Source organism: Phaseolus vulgaris, chromosome 4 (genome assembly GCF_051622355.1).
Source record: "Phaseolus vulgaris cultivar YP4 chromosome 4, ASM5162235v1, whole genome shotgun sequence".
NCBI lineage: Eukaryota > Viridiplantae > Streptophyta > Magnoliopsida > Fabales > Fabaceae > Phaseolus > Phaseolus vulgaris.
The window spans coordinates 49,165,013-49,185,588 of NC_143501.1; the positions used below are offsets into that span (position 1 = coordinate 49,165,013).

Below are 20,576 nucleotides of genomic sequence, written 5' to 3' on the forward strand. Positions count from 1 at the left end.
TATAGTTATTTTTCTTTATTAGTGGAGAAAAAAATAAAATAAACTGAGGTATTTCAGGAATATCCCAACCTTTATACAAAAACTATTATGTAAAAGCGTAAAAACAAAATCAGAGAATCCTGATAAGAACTCTTACACTAGCAAAAAGAAAAATTGCAGGAGAAAAAATAATAAGGACCTTCCATCATTAATACCGAACATAATGAGCAAAATACTTAAACTCAGATCAATATTCTTATCCAACCTTGTAGATCGTAAACAACCCTTGAGTTGATCGATCCGTTAGAAAAAATTACAAACATAAACATCTACTAGATATGATTTCTGTGGCCTAAGTCTAACCCTTTACTCATTTCCTATCAATATTCAATATTGTTGTTTCTACTATTGTGTTGATACAAGAATGTAAACCAAGCCAAAAAGAATTTTTTTTTATGGTGTCATCTTTCATGATTAATTCTAAAACATATAAAAGAGTTGAAATATTCTTAGTGTTTCTTTATTCATTGTTGTTAATAAATTAATTAAAAAAAAAACTACGAAGTAAAAACATATTTGATAGTATAGAACAAATTTTGATGAAGATCTCATGTGGTAAACAAGTAAAATAATAGTAACTAGTGAGAGTGATGAAATGTGAGTAGTTTTTTACTGTTTATATATGGACCCAACTACCAAACATCCCAAAAATATACTTGGAATTGACTGAGACCTTCCACGTGTCATGTCCACTTTTTTATGTATTTAGTTGAAAGTACTTTCTACAACCATCAATAGGATCTCTAAGTGCCTTTGTCTTTATACCTACAATATTTCCCCTTTCTAGTTTTCCTTTTTCAAAACAAAAAATAAATCTTGGAGTGGATCAAAGGTTCATATTTTTAGTTGTTGGTTAATGTTACTTTTTCCTTATCACTTTTTTTTAATCACTAAAAAAAAAAATATAAACAATAGAATATTTAAGATATTTTAACTCATATACAAAATAGTATACATATGATTAATGTATCTATGTTATATTTAATCTCTACACTTTCTACATTTTCATAATGATAAAATAAAATAAATAAAATTGAAACATTTAAAAAATGTTATGATTATTATACAAAAAATTTAATCATTTGTTATACTTATAACACTATAAAAAATTAATTTTAAAAATAAAAAATAATTAAATATTATATTAATTAAATTAAATCTATGAGATGTCAAGCTGCATAGTGATGTCTAACATAAAAATTTTTTATAAAAAAAATTAAAAAATAAATAAAATAAAAATTAGATCTATCTTATAGATTAAAAAATTGTTGATATTTAAAAAGATTTTGATTATTAATAAGTATTTTTAGTTAGTATAATATCTAATTTAAATTTATTTTAATAATAAAAAATATTTTAAATACCAATAATTTTTTAATTTATAAAATAATATTTAATTTAGTCAACATAATAATAAATATTTTAATTACCTCCTATTAACCATCTCATATATATATATATAAATCTTATAATTAGAGAATTATAATTTAATACATTTTGACTATCAATGATCTGTGTAACCTTTAACATCAATATGATTCAACCATTAATATATTTGTACCTTTTTTTTATGAATTCTAATATAAAAAATAAAATAGTTCATTTAATTCTTTTAGATGTAGTCTTCCGCTATTTAATTATTTTGTTTTCATTCTTCTAAGATTTGTTTATTTTTATATATATTTACATGAAGTATTTGAAGTAATTTTTCATTCTACCTGAATCTTATTGTTCGACATAAAAGTATAATTTACTATTAAAAAATAGCTTAATAATTCATGATTTTATAACCTATATATATATATATATATATATATATATATATTGAGACATATATATATTTAAGGCACTACCCCAGTAGAAATCCCTTGTGAATAACTACCTTTATTCCTCAACTTTGTTGGTGTCCATAAGTAGAGTTGCTCTATGTCTCTTGCTTCCCGCTTTCTCCTCCATTGAAACAAAACCAAACTTCAAGCTCTCACCCTCACTTTCCTCAACCAAATTACAGCTTTATAACACACTATTTTCCATACTCCAATCTTACTCACCACATCAAATCACCATCATCTCATCAACTCAATTCTTCAGGTGATGAAAAGAGTTGGTAAGTAAATGACTTGAGTTTTGTCTTTCATGGTTTCCCTTTGGCATAACCTCAGCACCTTCTCAGTCTCACTAGCCTCCAATATCTTCAAACAATCTATCACACTCTCCAAACTCTCCCATCTCTCTGAGTGAGTTTTTCTGAAAGTAAATAATAGAGATATTTCAGGAATACTTCAATCCTTATATAAGATTAGTTAAGCTTTCTTACTACAAGCTTGTAAGTTTTCTTACTACAAGCTTGTAAAACAAACACTCCAGCATAATCTAAAAAAAAACTACTCTACCAGAGCATCTACTCTAGCTCCACCAACACCAAATCCCTTGGAGCCTCACACCTTCTTGATGGACTACTTGAAGGAACTAGAAGGCAAAAGTGTCCATGATTGTTATCAGCAGCAGATAAAGATGAGTAAAATGGCAAGCCCTATATTTGTTCCGGGACCAGTTATAGTTGGTGCTGGTCCCTCAGGGCTAGCTGCAGCAGCATGCCTTAAACAGAAGGGTATTCCAAGCCTGATCCTTGAAAGAGCTCAATGCTTAGCTTCAATGTGGAAGTTCAGGACCTATGATCGCCTTCGTCTTCATCTCCCAAAGCAATTCTGTCAGCTCCCTCTCATGCCATTCCCCAAAACCTTGCCTTCATATCCAACAAAGCAGCAATTCTTGGCCTACCTAAAGGTCTATGCTGATCACTTTGGCATAAAACCTGCCTTCAGCCAAGATGTGATCAGTGCTGAGTTTGATCATGTGTGCAAGCTTTGGAGGGTCAAGACTCAAGGTCGACACAAGAAAGAGGAGACAGCAGAATATCTTTGTCAATGGCTTATAGTTGCTACTGGAGAGTGTGCTGAGGAAGTAAGGCCTCAGATTGAAGGGATGGGAGAATTTGAAGGAACTATTCTACATACTAGCTCCTATAAGAGTGGAAGCAGGTTCTGTGGGAAGAATGTTTTGGTAGTGGGGTGTGGAAATTCAGGAATGGAGGTTTGTTTGGATCTCTGCAACCATAATGCTCGTCCTTCCTTAGTGGTTAGAGATGCGGTGAGTTTAATTGCTTACCATGTGTTTTCAGCACAGATTATTGCTTCTTGTTTCAAAATCACCTAACAAAAAACTTACTCTTTCTTTTCGTAAACTAAACTTTCACTTATTGTTGTTAGTTGAGTTATCAGCTTAGCTGAGTTGATATGTCATGTTGTATACTTAACAAAATTAAACTTGCACTTAAACTAACATGCCAAAAATTTCCACACAATAGTAATATAATTGAAATGTTTATAGGCATAAAAGAATAATGAGTTTGGTGTAGTGAAATAGAGAAATTCTTAGCTACACTCCAAAATTCAAGTTTGGTACTTTTTATTCAGAAATTCTCTTTGGTGATGTAATCACTCTTTGAACTAATGGTTTAGTACCAAAACGCTTACATTTCTAATGATATCACAGTGCAAAAGTAAAAAAAATCACAGTTTGAGAAGAAATATATGGAAATAATGAATGTGTATATATATATTCCCATCCAAATCATGATAGTGGCTTGTAGTGAGTTCTGAATCTGTGATGTTTTTTGACTCTGGAGAGTGAACACAGTCTGCTAACATATTATACTATATTTGCTATAACTAGAAGACTCAAAAGAGTTTGTGTCATTGTTCTCTCTCACTTCATTCATTGTAATTGCATGCGCAACAAGGTCAGCATCCCAAAATCTTAGAATAATAAGATCAATCTTTTCTCTGCACACAACCACTGCGTGTCAGTGTTCACAGAAGCAACTGGAAGCATGAAAAGATTATTGTCATCAGCCTCCTCGTGTCTACAATTCCCTAAAAAGTTTCTCGAGCCATGGCACTTTTTCACCCCACTTTTTTTTTTTTTTTCAATTCTAATGTGATCTTTTTTTCTTTTCATTGATGCAGGTGCATATCTTGCCACAGCAGATGCTTGGGAAATCAACTTTTGGTTTATCAATGTTCTTGCTGAAGTGGTTCCCCATGCGTTTTGTGGATCAGTTTTTGCTTCTGTTGTCACATCTGATTCTTGGAGACACAGCTCAATTTGGACTTCGCAGACCAAAACTTGGGCCTCTAGAGCTCAAGAACTTGTACGGCAAGACACCAGTTTTGGATGTTGGGACACTGGCTCAGATCAAAAATGGAAAAATTAAGGTAACAACATGATAACACAACATACCCTTCTGCCAATCAAATCCAAAAGACCTCTCATCATATCCTGTTTCCTTGTCTTAATCAACCAAGTTTGCTTTTTTTCTCCAAGGCAAAGCCAACAAAATGAAAAAACAAAAGACATTTTTTTGTTTCATTGTTTCCAACATTAAATCCTGTCCAATTATGTGTGCAGGTTTGCCGGGGAATTAAACGACTAGCACGCAATGCGGTGGAGTTTGTTGATGGAAAAGTTGAGAACTTTGATGCCATCATTCTAGCAACTGGTTACAAAAGCAATGTACCCTCTTGGCTAAAGGTGCTTCCTTTAATCTTTCTTCCTAACTTTGGTATAGTTTTGGTATTTTCCCTAATACCCAGTAAATAACCTTTTCACCAACAATCAAAACTTTCCACCCTTTTTCCAATTATACATCTAATAAATTTCTTTTCTATTAAAAACTAAATTTTTATCAACCCAACCTTATAAATCGAAAATAAAATCAACTTTATAAAACTGATTTATAAGGTAAAAATCTTCTTTCGAGTTATAACAATAACTTGCGTATAAGTATTAACTCATTTTTGTGACTTTCGGTTTGCTACTAAGTAATGAACTTTGGTTCTTGTATAAGGATTTCGGTTCGCTATTAAGTAGTGAACTTTGGTTCTTTCACGACTAAGTAGTGAACTTTGGTTCTTGTATAAGAATTTCGGTTCACTACTAAGTAGTGAACTTTGGTTCTTGTATAAAGATTTTGGTTCGTTACTAAGTAGTGAACTTTGTTTTATAATATGATTAGTAGTATTGATTGTGGTTGAAATTTACTTTGAGCAGGGGAGTGAGATGTTCAGTGAGAAAGATGGGTTGCCCCGAAAGGCATTTCCAAATGGGTGGAAAGGTGAAAATGGAGTGTATGCAGTGGGTTTCACAAAACGTGGGCTGCTTGGTGCATCCATTGATGCAAAGAGGATTGCAGAAGATATTGAACATAGCTGGAAAGCTGAGGCCACGCATGTTTTGGAGTTCCCTTGTCCACTTGCATGATGTGGGAATTGAAAGATGCAAATGTTTTAGGATTAGAAAAAGAAAAGAAGAAAAAAAAAAGCCTCTTGGTGGTGCCTTTTGTTTGACACATTGCTGTGTACCAAACAATTTCTCTCCCATTTGAGTACACCACCCTCAAAAGGGAAAAAGGAGTTTGAGCAACAAAAGAAAAGATGGAAAAGAAACCAAATATGAGAGGGCATATATGTGTGTATAGAATGTGTGATTCCCATAAATATATCCATTTTCACCAAACTAGGGGATTGGTGGCGACCAATTTAATGTGTATTTTTAGTTTCGATGGCTTGAAATTAATTAGTCCTACTATATTTCCATATTACACATTTGTATATCTTGTACATTGCATTATCTACCTACCTAGCTAGTGGAATTTTTTGAGCCTATATACAAATTATGTTTATGTAATGTTGGCTAATGTTGTTCTATGGTTTTTTTTCAAAGAGTGTAATTTTGTTTGTTATTTTCTAAAATAGACAACAAATTTTTTTCTTTCAGAATTATATAAATGGAATTATATAAATGGATTGTATATGTAAAATACAACTTTAGTACACATTCATGTTTTATTTAGATTGAGTATTCATGTTTTATTTAGATTGAGTAGTCCTGCTATTATTGTCATATTTTTTAAGTTGGTTAGACTTTTTTATTCTTGTATAAGGGTTGAACACTCCGTTTCTTTTAATTTTGTTGATGAAAAAAATTCAATTTCAATAATTTTTTTTTTCATTTTAATTTTTTTAAAATAAAATTACATCATTTAAAAAAATGGTTGTTGTATTGATAGATTTGGCCTTGGTAGTATGATATTTGTGATGATATGTATGAATATTATGTAATTAATTAAGTAGATTGGGAAAAGGCATTGAAAAAGAGAAAAATCCAATAGCATAAAAAGAAAAAGTCCATTAGACTAAGGAAAGGTCCCAATTCCCATGAAGAGGAAAGTGGCCCTTTGATTATCTATATATACACGACTTATGCAGGTTACTTTTTTTCCCATTATTTTACTTATTATAAAATCAATTACTTTATTCGTTATCTTCTTTTTCCATCGTTATCATCAAAACGGACCACTTTCTCTCTTCAAATTTCAAATCCACAAAAATGTCTTCCATCGTTTACTTTCATTCATCTCTCTCAATACCAACACCTACAAACCCAACCTTCAAAGTTTAATTCATAACATAAAAACAAATTATAATTTTTAAAGACCAGAATAATTAGTAACTAAATTAGAGATTATTTTAGAAACTAAAAAAAAATTGGTTTCTACATTAGTTTCTATTATTGTTAAATAGTTTATAAATTGGTATCTAATTAGCTATCAAAATTTTAACTACCAAATATTTAGATTCTAAATTTGGTAGCAAAAACTTTGATTGCTAATTAGATACCAATTTAGAAACCATTTAGTAATAATATAAACTAATTTAGAAACTAAAAATGTATTTAATCCCTAAAATGTTCTCTAATTTAGTCACTATAACAACTAATTATTTTGTTGTCTCTAACATTAGTTTTTATTTCATGATTTTCTTGTAGTGTTTGTCATTAATTAAATCTTATAGTTTCATCACTCTCACCCCTTTTCTAAAATATTTTATACTTTTATATATGTGGATTTTCATCCTAATATTAGGAAAATATTTTATACTTTTGTAATGAATGGTGTATAATGCGAGTATAAGATAATTAAATTTTTTGTTTTGGATGGAGTTTGTAGTGTGTTTGAGTATCTCTTATTAGTTAGATGTATATATTTTATATATGTATATAAGGGTTGACAAACTTATGAAGTGTTTCTTTTAATTTATTTATTTTTATTTATAAAAAAATTTAGAAAAATAGTATGAAGCTTTCAATAAATATAGGTTATATTTTTATGAAAATTTATTTTTTCATACACTATGAATACAATCTTTTTTTTTTTAAAGAAATGATGTAGATGTGTTTTAAAGTTATTATGAAAATATGAATGAATGATAATATAAACATAAAATATTAAATTCTATTTAATTTTTATATACTTCAAACTTATTTTTTTTAGGAGAAATTACACATAAGATAAATTCTCCACTTTACTTGTGGGTTTAGGCTTAATTATTGACCACAACTTCTTTTGGTGTTGTTATTAACAACAATTTAAGCAATTGTTTCCCATTCATCTAAATAAGGTAGGGAACCAAAAATTAAAAGGGGAGCTTTAAAAAAGAGAGTAAAACTATATACTACTTTTATTCTAAAATTACTATAGTTTTTAACTTTAAAAAATTTTGGACTTAATTTTGGACGAATTACTGAACATATTTTATTAATTTACTCACAAATAAATTGTATACTTTTTGTAACAAATAAAAATAATGCATTTATTAAAAGACTAAAGCTATTTTTTTAAGAAAAAAGGTTTCAATAAATAACTAAAAAATGAAAATAAAATATATTAATAAATTTTTCTTCTTAAACTTAACATATTCATTTAATACCTTTATACATAATATATTTCTTTACTGTTGAGTTTTAAGTAATTATTATCTTAATTGTTTATGTAAAATTTTATTAAAATTAAATTATTGTAATAATGAAATAAATTAAGTATATCTTATTTTCATGTATTTTAAAATCATATATGATGTTAACCACACACGTATCATTGAAATTCTAAATAATTCGATGGAAGATTTTGTAAACATAATTCATATTATAAAATATTTTAATTAAATGATGGATTTTGTAAAAAGAAATTAAGTTCAATAAATGTGATGACGATACTAATTAACGTCGATACAAATTGAAAATTTATATTATTACACAATACTCTTGAATATTTTGATTTAACATGGTAAAACTTAATTTATATATATATATATATATATATATATATATATATATATATATATATATCAAACATAGAGTGCGAGTAAATACACATAAATTAATTTAATGTTTGTATTTATATTGTAACGCGAAATTAGTTTTATTATTAATTTAAACTTTAGAATTTTTTAATATTTGTAATGTTTTTTTAATAATTTTTTTAATGGATACTGTATTATAATATTATAATATCTACATCAAAAATAAGTTAACATGAAATATGTTAACATTCTAGTCCAACAATACTTTTCCTACTATAAATACTTATGCGGTTTAAAGTTTTGATTAGATAAGAAACCAATTTCGCGTGAAAATATAGAAAAAAAAAACATATTTAATCCATTAAAATTTATTGTTTGACAAAAAATCTACTTTACAGTAAGATTGACACAAAAAACTGACAAACCAAGATATTTACAATATCAATGCAGATATTTACAATATCAATGCAGACAAAAGGGTCAGAATTTTTCAAGAATTCATGAAACAGGTTGTGGGGAGGTTCATGATATTATGGATTATGTTTTGGAGAGCCCGGTTTTGGGAACCCTCATGTAATAGTCATTTGATTTGTTTTGAAAGATTATGTGAATATTCTTTAAATATACTTATTTATTCATTTTTATTATTTATTGATAAAAAATAGAACAAGTGGCAATAGGCTCTAGAAAATATTGCTAGAAAAGAGGTAAACCAGAAATGATTTTGGAATTAGATTGAAAGTGAGAAACTTAGCCATAATGGAGATAGTTATTAGTTAGAGTATAGTATTAAGATAAAGATAGGTAGGTTGGTGTGTTTTGTTCCGACCAAGTGAGAGTTGATGATGAGATTTTTATACACAAAAGAAGAGAAGAGAAGAGAAAGAATAATCTTAATAGGGTTTTGAATGAAGAGGAATGAATAAATAGGTCTAGAACACAACACAACACAAATGCATGAAGGGTTTCCTTTTTCAGAAAAGAGGACCACCAACTAATTATTGCATGCCCCATATCTAATTTCTTAATTCCATCCTTAACAACCCTTAATTCTCTCCCATCTTTATCTTCTTTTCTCTCAACCCATAAAAAAATAAAAAAATAAAAGTATGTTGTTATGATATATGAAAGCAAAGAAAAGAGGCAACATAGGAGCAATGATTCCTGAAGATAATGCATCCATCTCTTCTCTTTTTGGATTTGTGCACGTTTCCTCTCTCCCACTAACATCTTTCTTTTGGTTTTTATAGATTGACCCTACTACCATTTACCAGGACATCTTGTCTCATAGAATAAGGGCTATTGGATCACATTTTCATATATTTCTTCACTTACCCTTCGATTTACTTCAAAAATATTCTCAAATCTCTGATGTTTTTTATTAAGTGATTCTCAACCACAATTTTCTCTTTATGTAGAATGTGTTTGTGGTTTTAATTTGCTATTCGATGAGTTATTTCTTTTTTAGTTTTGTAAGCTTTTCAGCAAACTCTAAGGTGAAAGATGGAGTTTGTTGTGTTTTTTTTATAAGATTATATCATCTCTCAATTAGTTTATATTTATTTTTTTTATTAATATTATTTTTTTCAAATACATTAATGAGGAATAACAAATCAACCACACACTTACACAAAATTATACCATTTCAAGCTCTGCACTCGCCAAACCACTAAATGTCAAATCAAAACATCATCTACAAAAATTGTGTTTAGAACCACCATTTTCCACTTTGACTGAAAACCACTTCAGAATTGGATATAATATGTTAGGAACATATATATATATATGTATACAAAGTTATATACAAAGTTTATATAATCTACATTAAATTTATATAAACATCATAACACCTTATCATTTCATATAACCACTATATATAATTAAATATCATTAAAAAATAAATAAATAAAAATTAATTTTAAAAACAGAAATAATTAATCATTATATTAACTAAATTATATATTATTTTAGAGTTAAAAAAAATATTAGTATTTAAAATAATTTTTATTATTAATAAAATTTATAAATTAATATCTAATTAACTATATTACCAATTATTTTAGATTTTAAATTTTAAAGTTGATAGCTAATTAGATACCAATTTATAAACTAGGTTACAAAATTTATTAATAGCAGAAACTATTTTAGATACAGATTATTATTTTTTAGTATTGAAATTAATTTTTAATTTAATCAATATAATATAATATAATGATTAATTATTATTTTTCTTTAAAATTGATTTTTATTGAATTATTTTAAGTGTATATTATTATTTATTTATGTTTATTATTATTATTATTATTATTATTATTATTATCATCCAAATATAATATTTTATTATTTAAATTTTTTCAAGTAGTTATTTTAGAAAAATTTTCAACAAATAATTTTTTATTGATAAAATAAATAAAATGAGATATTTAATGAATATCTCAATCCTAATAAGAAAATAGAAATGGACTATTTTTTTTATGGTTAATTGATTATTCCTAAAAAAGAAAGGAAAATCTTCATTTTGACCACAACTTAAACCTAAATTTTATAAAATCTACAACATATTTTGCATTTGCAATATTTTAAAAATATTATTATTTATATGTAAACTATGTATCCAAATGAAGACAAACCACATAGCCAGCCAAATCCTTTAAGTTTGTTCCGTGTTAGACCATAACACAGCTAAACTGGTTTTATAATTCTCTCTCTCTCTCTCTCTCTCTCTCTCTCTATATATATATATATATATATATATATAATGATACATGTGATTCCATACTAGAAAAAGATATATGGAACTTTTGATTTGTCTAGGGTTGATTGCACATATAGGGAGCATTAAAGTGACAAGCAAGTTCAAACTAAATGCCTTGAAAATTCTTATGATAAAAGAAAAGGATATCAAATTTGATTTTGCAGTGTCCTAATCTATCTATTCTAAGAAATGTGATAGTGATAATAATAATGTATTCATTGTAATGACGGTGGAACAGGGATAACATCACTACTCAAGACTAAGACAACCATTATACATCTCTAACTACTTTTACTTCAAAACTATCTCCCAACCTCTATTAATGTTTTTTTTAGAGTGTTTGAATTTCGGTAGTTGTTTGGTAACATCTCGAAACATGAGAATAAATTCATTGATAGATTATTTTAATTTTTTTTTCAACTAAAGATTTAATATTGGATTACATTTAAAGTTGCATATGCTTATTTTTTCTAATCGGATTGATTTCTAAATCCGTTAATATGTTTGTTTATGATTAAAAGTCATTGATTTTGCAGACTTTTAGTTTGAGTAAAACGCTTGCTTGGTGTTATTATGTTTCTCTATTTAGTAGCTTAAGTTTGATTGAATGGAGTAACGAATTGTTTTCGGTTTGATTTGCAGAATGATTGAACCACTTCTAAATAAATTTATATTTATTTATAATAAATTTTTTTCATATGCTCACTATCCATACTTTCAATCAAGCTAACATATAAAACTCATATTTGAATGTAACTAGTTTGTGTTTTTGTATATAACGAAATCAATGACAGATGCAATTTGCATCTTTCATCATGTTTGTGTTAGAGACCTTGTAAGGTTATATTTTATTGATAATATTTTTTTTATAAAAAAATTAATTTAATTAAAAAGAACAGAACCTACAAACCATCTTTGATGTGCATGCATCATATTTTAGTCCTTTCAAGGTTATTTATTTCTTCTTTTAGCTTGGAAGGATATGTAGCAGTAATTGATATTATCTTAATTAAAGGTAAACATTTCATTATCAAAGTGTAAAGCTGCAACAACATATTTAACCAAAAGTGAGAGAACATGATATTTAAGATTTTTTTTGAATAAACAATACTTTCTTTTCTTTCTTTAATTATTGTTTATTTTTTTTAAAACAATAAAGAATTAAATAAATATTCTTGACTTTGTTTTCATTGGTAAATTTTCTTGACTTTAATAAAATATTTATAACTTTTGTAGATTTAATAGATTTATTAAACTCATTATTTGTCGCAATTAGTCAATGTGGTCCCTTAATTTTTTTAAAATTTTTTCAATATAGTTCTCATTTTTGTTAAAAGATTTAACTTGTCTAGTGGGAAATTCATCTAAAGCTTCAATGAAGAATGATATGTTGGATTTCAACGTGATTGAGTTTTTTGGTATTAAGACTCGTAGTGGGAAAGTTCTTCGTCCTCTTCCTGTTAGATGGGAATTTCCTTCACCAGGTTGGGTTAAAATTAACACGGATGGGGTTGCTAGGGGGTATCCTGGTCTTGCTACTTGTGGAGGTATTTTTCGTGGGAGTATGAGAGAATTTATTGGTGCTTTTTCAGGGTTTCTTGAAGTTCAGACTGTTTTGGTTGCTGAGTTTTATGGAGTTATACATGCTATGGAGGAAGCTCAAAAGATGGGACTTACTAATGTTTGGCTTGAATGTGATTCGATCTTGGTTTGTGCTGCGTTTACTGCTAGGACTAATGTTCCGTGGATGCTTCGTAATCGATGAAATTCTTGTCTTAATTACTGTGGGACAATCAGGTTTAGGGTTACTCATATTTTTCGGGAGGGGAATGCACGTGATGATAAGTTGGCTAATTTAGGGTTCATTCATGGAGAATCATTTAATTGGTATAATAGACTTACATCTAGTCTGTTCTTAGAATTCTTTATGAATAGGTATAGTCTACCTATGTATCGTTTTTGTTAACATGTGAGTTGTATTTTCTTTCTTTTTCTTTTTTTAATAATACTTTTTTCATGTGATAGCAGATGATTGTTGTTACTTGAGGTGTCAGCCTTGCTGAGATGTCAAGTTGCATAGTGATGCCTAACATGAAAACTTTTATAAAAAAAGAAGAAAAGAATTCAATATAGTCAATTTGTTGTTACAATTGACGTTGACATCGTTAAGGATGTGATGATTACACAGATGCACATGGACACATTGTAGATGATTTAAAATAGTTGTACAGTGACAGATGAGATCATATCATCTTTGTCCATTTTTTGTAGTTAGGTTATCTTATTTCCCTCTACTCTTTCTCTTCTGTTGGAGATTCCACATCGACTAGCGATTAGAACCTTTCATTGTATATAAGTGGGTGCAAACCTCACCTATGAACCGGTTTTATGGGGTTGAGTTAGGCTTAAAGTCCACTTTGTAATATCTTCTTCTATTCTTTTGGGTTTAAGTTTGTCATTCATTCCTTATCAATCTCTCGTTATTGGTTCTCGTCCTTGTGTAGTTGTAGTTGCAAAACCAATGTAATTCCTCTCATGGTTGTGGGAGTAGGAGTTCTAGAAAATAGGTAGAACTTTGTAAATGTATCTAGAAATTGGTTACAGTTGTTGTAGAAATTGACATGATATTTTCTATATTTTTATTGGAAATTCATTACCTGTAATTGGGGAAAATTTATCTTTCTGAATGCTTTCCTCCATTTAGGACTACAGAATTGTGGAAGTTATTTTATTCTTTTTGTAATGGTGAGGGTTAGTACTGCATATAATTGAGAAAAAGAAAGGAGGTCCATCTAGTCTATTTTTTTTAGCACAATGGTTTAATTTCAAGATGGTGATAGTCCTTGTGAGCTTGTGAAGTTTTGGATTGCATATTCTTCTATTTTGCAGTAGAATAATATTATTTTCTCAAAATAAGTTTGCACTTTTCAATGTTGCATCAATATATATAAGAGTCATAAATCATACATATTTATGAAGAGGATGCAACTGATTGTGGTAGTTGAGATGTCTAGTTCAATTGAAAAAAAAAAAAGTTCATATGACAACAAAACTATGCAATCTTTAGCAGATGACAACCCAGATTTACACTAGATAGGATGCATGATTGAGATTTTTCAACTCTTTCATCGTCACCATGTTCTCACATCTAGTCACACTGCCCAAAAGAAGCTTCCTTTTTGTATTCTCTAAATTGGAACATATTCAATCTCACTAATTTAGTTTTCTTTTTTGATTTGTCTCTTTAGTTTTTTGACTTGTCAAAAATAATCTTCACAAAATAACATTTTCCACCTCAGTAAATAACTACAAAGGTCACATAATATTCACCTAATAAGTTAAAATGTCACATTTCATTCTGTCGTTAGTCATTGCAGCAACATTAATAAAAATGATCACATCAAGTCATTTAAAAAAAGGATCTCATTGAGAATAAAAGAAATAGAGACCACATCGACTAATTACGACAAATATTAGAACCAAAAAACTTATTAAACTTTTTATTTTATTTTACCATTTCATTTTCTACATCATAATAAATGTACATACATATAAAATAATTAAAAAAATAGGTGAAGTATACAAATATAAACAACTTTTAATTTTGAAAATGCTAAAAAAAATTAACATTTGAGAAGGAAGGGAGAAAGTAAATAGCAAATATATATAATGTTATTATATTATTTTTAGGGTTAGGAAGTGTGGTGATGGTTATTTATTAGGAGGTACATGAGGGGAAAGTGTCAACTAGTATGACATTAAGGGTGAAGGACTTACATATGGTCCAAATGGCACGTGAAACCATTGAAACTTAATCCCAAAACTCAGTTTTCATATTGTACAATGCAGATATACAGAATGGATGGTGGTGCACATGGTCATGAATATCCATGCCATCCATAAACGTGGTCCAAAAAGAAATTTATTGTAATGACCATATGATTGATGAGTGTGGCGTATCTTTCTTTAGGACCATTTGCCATTAGTTTTCTTTTGGAAATATTTATGGAGGAAAACAAGAGCACGTAGAACTCTCAGATAGCTCACATTCAAAACCTTCTCACTTCCAAATATGTCTCACATGCCTTTTGCCTCTCATCTTAATTATTTACATAACTTCAAGGTCAACATTGGTATGCCCTTAAACTAACTAAGCACTTTTCATGTTCAACACTTCATCTTTCATCTTTTTCTCAATACTTCTAATTTTGAACATCTATAGACATGTCATGTTCAAGTTATTTTTTTAATATTAATAAAAAAAAATAAGAATATTGGGAATACTCCAACTCATATACACAAAATACGTAAAATAAAATAAAATATTAGTCTCATACATCTTAAATAGGGAGAGAACAGTAGATAAAAATCCCACAAAGTTCTGTATATAAACCGTAAAAAGACAAAAATATTGCAAAGAGGAACATTACTTAGTAGATTTCAAACATTCATCCACCACATTATCTCTAAAATATACCCCATATTGCTACGCACATACATCTCCAAATTTCATTATTTCCTTACCCCTAATAATATTATATTAAAATAAGTGACATCATTACAAGAAAATCATGAAATAGAAATCAATTTTAGAAAAAAAAAATAGTTGCTATAGTGACTAAATTAGAGACCATTTTAGAGACTAAATTTTATTTTAGTTTCTAAATTAGTTTCTATTATTATTAAATAGTTTCTAAATTGGTATCTAATTAGTTACCAAGATTTTAACTACCAATTATTTAGATTCTAAATTTGGTAGCAAAAACCTTAGTAGCTTATTAGATACAAATTTAGAAACCATTTAACAATAATATAAACTAATTTAGAAACCAAAATTTTTTTTAGTCAAAAAAATAAATAAATACGAATCACTTAAGGGGTGATCCAACTCATATGCATACTAACAACTCCACTCAAAAGAGAGACCCTGCAATCATGCTATAACCTATCAACACAAAACCAACGAAGACACCTAAAAGAACATCATGAACAAATAAGTTAGCGGATCGAAACACCAATAAAAAAAAAACAAGTCGAAGCAAAATTAGACAAGCTACCTGAAGCCTAAATTAAACACTATTTTAAATACTAGAAAAACTATTAGTATATAAAATAGTTTCTATTATTAATAAATAATTTCTAAAAATTATTAGCGTAATTGGTATGAGTTGGTTTTATATACGGGGTTGGGACACCTGAAGTGTCTTTGTTTTAATTTATTAATTATTTGCTGATAATTTTTTTTTTAAAATTAATATTTAATTAAAGTTTTAGTTATGCTTTACAATCTACCTAGTTGATTCATTACAATAGGTTAATACAAGATTCTCTATAATTTTTGAACGGAGAAACAAAGATATTGCAGAATTTGAAAAAGAGTTTTTGGTGATTAAGCAACTAAAAGTAAACCCTAAAAGAAGGTTGTCCTGGATCTAGGAGATTGACATGGTTTGATGCATAGGCAGAAGAAGAAAATTAGGAAGACCTAATAATGGTCCTGTAGAAATTAGTAAGATATATTTGTCAAATGTATGCACACAGACGCAAAAAAATGGGCACCATGGCACGATGGTTGCGAAGGTTGGCATGGAAACGGATCTTCTCTGTTCAACTTTATTACGTGTAGATGAAAGGGGCAAGACATGCAGGCTTGTGAGCGTGTGAGTGTGACCATGACCCTTCGTCAGAACCATTAGAGACTCAAAAAGAAAAACAGAAAAGGGATATACTCATATATGGAACCAAAGATTCTTTGCTACACACTATGTGTGTGTCACGTCGTTAACCTAGGTTACCATTATCTTCCACTATAAAAAAAAAAAACTAACCTAAAAAAGGACCTCTTCCTGCACCACCAACCTCTTATGGTTTTCAAAAGCTTCAATTCTTGAATGAATTGAAAACAAATATAACTTTTTTAATGTTCGGATTTATGGAAGAGTGATTGATCATTTTGAAATTTTCTCTTTGACTCAACTGAATGTCTGGTCTTGAGTTTCTTTCAAAGTTCCATTAACTTGTTTTTTCTTTTCATGTTGGTGTCTTGATCCTTTGATTAAAAACAAGTTATTTGTGTTAAGTTGAGTATGTGATTCCTTTTGTTGTTTGTGAAAGACTCATGTTGTGATTTGGACAGTTATGAACTTTCTGTCTAAGATGTATAAGAATTGGATCATTCTTGAGTTGAGTTGATTCATATTTATTTATTTTCATTTCTGGTAGTAATCTTAAATATCTCTATTACTTTTTTTCTGTCCTCTTTCTTCTGTTTATACACTCAAACTATTAGGATTGTAATGTAAATTTATTTTGGCATTTGGGTGTAATTTCAAATCTTTACTAAGGAACATGCAGTGTGATAATTTTCAGTAATGGTTGGGTTGGTAAAAAGAAGATGTTTCTTGAGTGATACTTTTCCTTACAAGTTATTTTATCTTTACATCATTTGTCACATCTATCAATTTCATTCAGTTTTTTTAGTTTATCTTTTCTTCTCTTTCTTCCTTCCATCCATGTACATTTGATCTCATGTTTAACATTTTCCTTTTTGAAACACAGAGAGAAAGAGAGAGAGAGAAAAGAATTTGTAGATGGGAACTGTTCATCTTTGTACACTCCATCGAGAGAGGCTTTCTCTTGAAGCAGTTGGGTGACAGTTTCCATGGACCATGCATGCCACTTGCAACTTGTCTTGTACATCACTTGCACCATTCTTCACTCCACGTTTTCTGGGGATTCCAAACCAAAGATGTTGCATTCCATTACCACTTTCGTGAAATCTCTCTATCACTCTCTTCTCCACCTTCAGGGATATTTTACAACACCAATTGGTTATTTGTCACGATGCTCGATCATAATGCAAAAGGACGTGTAAAAAATAAAGGAGCAAGCTATGTATCTAGCGAGACAAAATAAAACAAACTTGTTCCTGTTCAGTGTGCTGACAAATCAAAAGCATGCATATTTGAATCGTACAACCAAGGAGGGTCCTCTCATCCACGCGTCTTCTTCTACAAAAGTCAACAAATGAGTTTCACTTTCAACCAACATGATAAAACATTTGCACACTTTGATTAGACAAAAGTTCGTGTGCTTTCATTAATCTTTCTTAACTGTTTTTATAAGCTGTTCCAAAGGGATGTTTGATCCATCACAGAAACTATAGTTTCCACAGACTCAAATTATCTCATCTGTTGAATTCATCTCGAAATTCTGACTAGGTTCTTGGGATATCAGTTTGTTTATCTTTTATGCTAATGGTATATGTGTAGAATACTTGATTATACTTGAATTGTGAGTCTGTCAAGTGTATAGTGAAAGAGTAGGTGGAAAATATCTTAGTCAACAATATTATGCATCCTTGACAAGGTTCTTGAAGTCTTAAATTTTGCATAAATTTTGATACTGTTTTGGTGCTTGGGTACGAATTAGAGGTAGGTAGCTAGGGCAACTTTTGATTGATTGGATGAGAAGGAAGTGAGCATCTATGATGCAAGGTCCATTAATGCCTTAAAGTTAGATAGCAGTAGTATGTGGTAGGAAATAGGTCAATTGGGCCATGATGGTAATTCTATCTAACATGCCCTAGATACTAGCTGGCTAGAACAATATTCCTTGAAAGCATAGCCCTAAAATGAGTCCTAGCCCTTTGATTTTACCAATAGATAGGCATTTGAGTGAGACAGTGGTGAAAGTCTAGGCTCCTCAATCACCTCTTGTTTGTCTCAAGGGGGAGACTCCAACTCACTTTTGTTAGTGATATTGACCCCATATTCTTGGAATATGAATGGATACTAGTGGAATCTTCCTTGTGTTGAAGAATGAGGCAGGTGCACATAAGAACAATATATCTCCTGGAACATGATTGGCATGTGTCTGTCACTGGGATTCCTTGTTTGCCTTTCCTTTCAATTCCTTGATCTCAGTGGGTGGGAGATGAGATGAGATGGGATCCACCATATGTGCCTGCTAAGTGGAAACCTTTAATTCTGTACTTGCTTTACTGCTCATGCCTTCATCTTCAACTTCCAATTCATCTTCAATGTGTGTGTGTGTCTCAATGTCACATACCAATTCATTTCTCAATGTCACACTATCCCATTGCACATGCATTGCTTCCCACTATATGTATGTTAAGGGCCCAAATTTGGGAACCCAATAGGAGAATATTGGACTTCAAAACTGACTTTTGCTTTTTGTACCCTCACAATTTTACTATCACTCTCTCAATTTCTAAAAATACCAATTTTGCCTTTGGGAGTTTTATTTTAAAGGCACGAACTCCATGGAAAGACTCAAATGGTGATTTTGACTGAAGGTCGATGCTGGAGGAAGAGTACTCCATAGATGATGTTGATATGGAGTATTCTATATTTTGTAATGCATTGAATAATGAATGTCGGATAAACAAATGTATTGATTCATTGTCAACCGATGTGGTATCGGTAAAGGTTACTTCCACTTTAATATTTACATAACATGCATATGTGAAACATATTTGGTGAAATATAAAGTTGTCATGTAAGTATTTGTTACTCGTGATGAACGGTTGAAGTGGGCAAGAAAAGTTATTTATGAGTTTTATTTTATTATTGTTATATTAAAGTTGCATACGTCAATGGACAACGAGGAAGGAATATATATGTATTATTAGGTTGTGAGAGAGAATGTGTTGTATTGGGATGCAACCTCTCTACAAGGCAAACAACACTCCTTCTTATGTAGTGTCATACCTAACACAAACAAGATCGACTAAGCCTGACAACTCAATTACAACTTCTATATAATCATGTGGAGCTCTTAACTTATTCATTTTATTGTCATGTGTGACCAATTTCATCTCACCATAATCTTACAATTGTCAATTAATATCATTTTAGCATTTCTAATAAATAAAACATTAACTTTAATGCATGTATATGAACATTATTACCTACCACCCCATTTCATAATTGTCTAATAACATGGTTCTCATAACCGACGAGTAATGAACTATACACGGACTCTCCAAGATAGGTTCATCCTTGGCTACATGGACCTTCTCAACTACCATATTTTTTTCTACAACATCATCTTCAACAATGTTACTAGCACCACCTCGCTCTCTTCGTCTAGTAGATCGTTTGTTCATACACAATCAGTCTTAGTCTGAGAACAGTTCCTCTAGTTCTAACCATGTTTCTCCACCTATTTAAAGAGCTACACCTAGTCATGCAGAAAAAAAAAATTCTAAAATAAGTTTTACAAAACAGTTATTCAAAATACTCTTTTCGAAATATGTTTACGAAATGATAATTTTGGAAACATCTTCCAGAAAAAGTATTTTGGAAAGTTGTTCTGAAAAACTTATTCCAGAAATTTTCATAATGATGGTAGCTCCCCTTATAGAATTTAAAATCTGGTATTCTTCCATACCATCCTTTCTGGAAAGCAAAAAAAATAAAAAATTCTTACCTACAACACTTCAACAACAATCATTTGTATCACAATGATGGTAATAGACAACGGAAGGTGGTTAGAACGAAGCAGAAGGAAACAAAATGGATGAGGGAAAGTAAATCACAATTGGGGAGGATGTGAAG

At 29.6% G+C, this 20,576-nt stretch overlaps 1 protein-coding gene across 2 annotated transcripts; it reads left to right on the forward strand.

The window, feature by feature from the left end:
* Positions 1 to 1,882: 1,882 nt before the first annotated feature.
* LOC137838074 (indole-3-pyruvate monooxygenase YUCCA2) lies at positions 1,883 to 5,713 on the forward strand. Of its 2 annotated transcripts, none has more exons than XM_068647296.2 (4): positions 1,883 to 3,189; positions 4,068 to 4,316; positions 4,510 to 4,632; positions 5,152 to 5,713. In XM_068647296.2, exons 1-4 carry the CDS (start codon positions 2,491 to 2,493, stop codon positions 5,359 to 5,361), a joined length of 1,281 nt encoding a protein of 426 aa, XP_068503397.1. In that variant the 5' UTR covers positions 1,883 to 2,490; the 3' UTR covers positions 5,362 to 5,713. The 2 variants fall into 2 exon arrangements, with proteins under 2 accessions (XP_068503397.1, XP_090157968.1); XM_090301842.1 differs by lacking the exon at positions 1,883 to 3,189 and adding an exon at positions 3,700 to 3,841.
* The last annotated feature ends 14,863 nt before the right edge of the window (positions 5,714 to 20,576 follow it).

Excerpts from the sequence above, each read along its gene's own strand:
- LOC137838074 (XM_068647296.2), top strand. The coding sequence starts at position 2,491 with ATGGACTACTTGAAGGAACTAGAAGGCAAAAGTGTCCATGATTGTTAT. Across the intron at positions 3,190-4,067 it reads CCTTAGTGGTTAGAGATGCG|GTGCATATCTTGCCACAGCA; the intron begins GTGAGTTTAATT and ends TCATTGATGCAG. Across the intron at positions 4,317-4,509 it reads TCAAAAATGGAAAAATTAAG|GTTTGCCGGGGAATTAAACG; the intron begins GTAACAACATGA and ends TTATGTGTGCAG.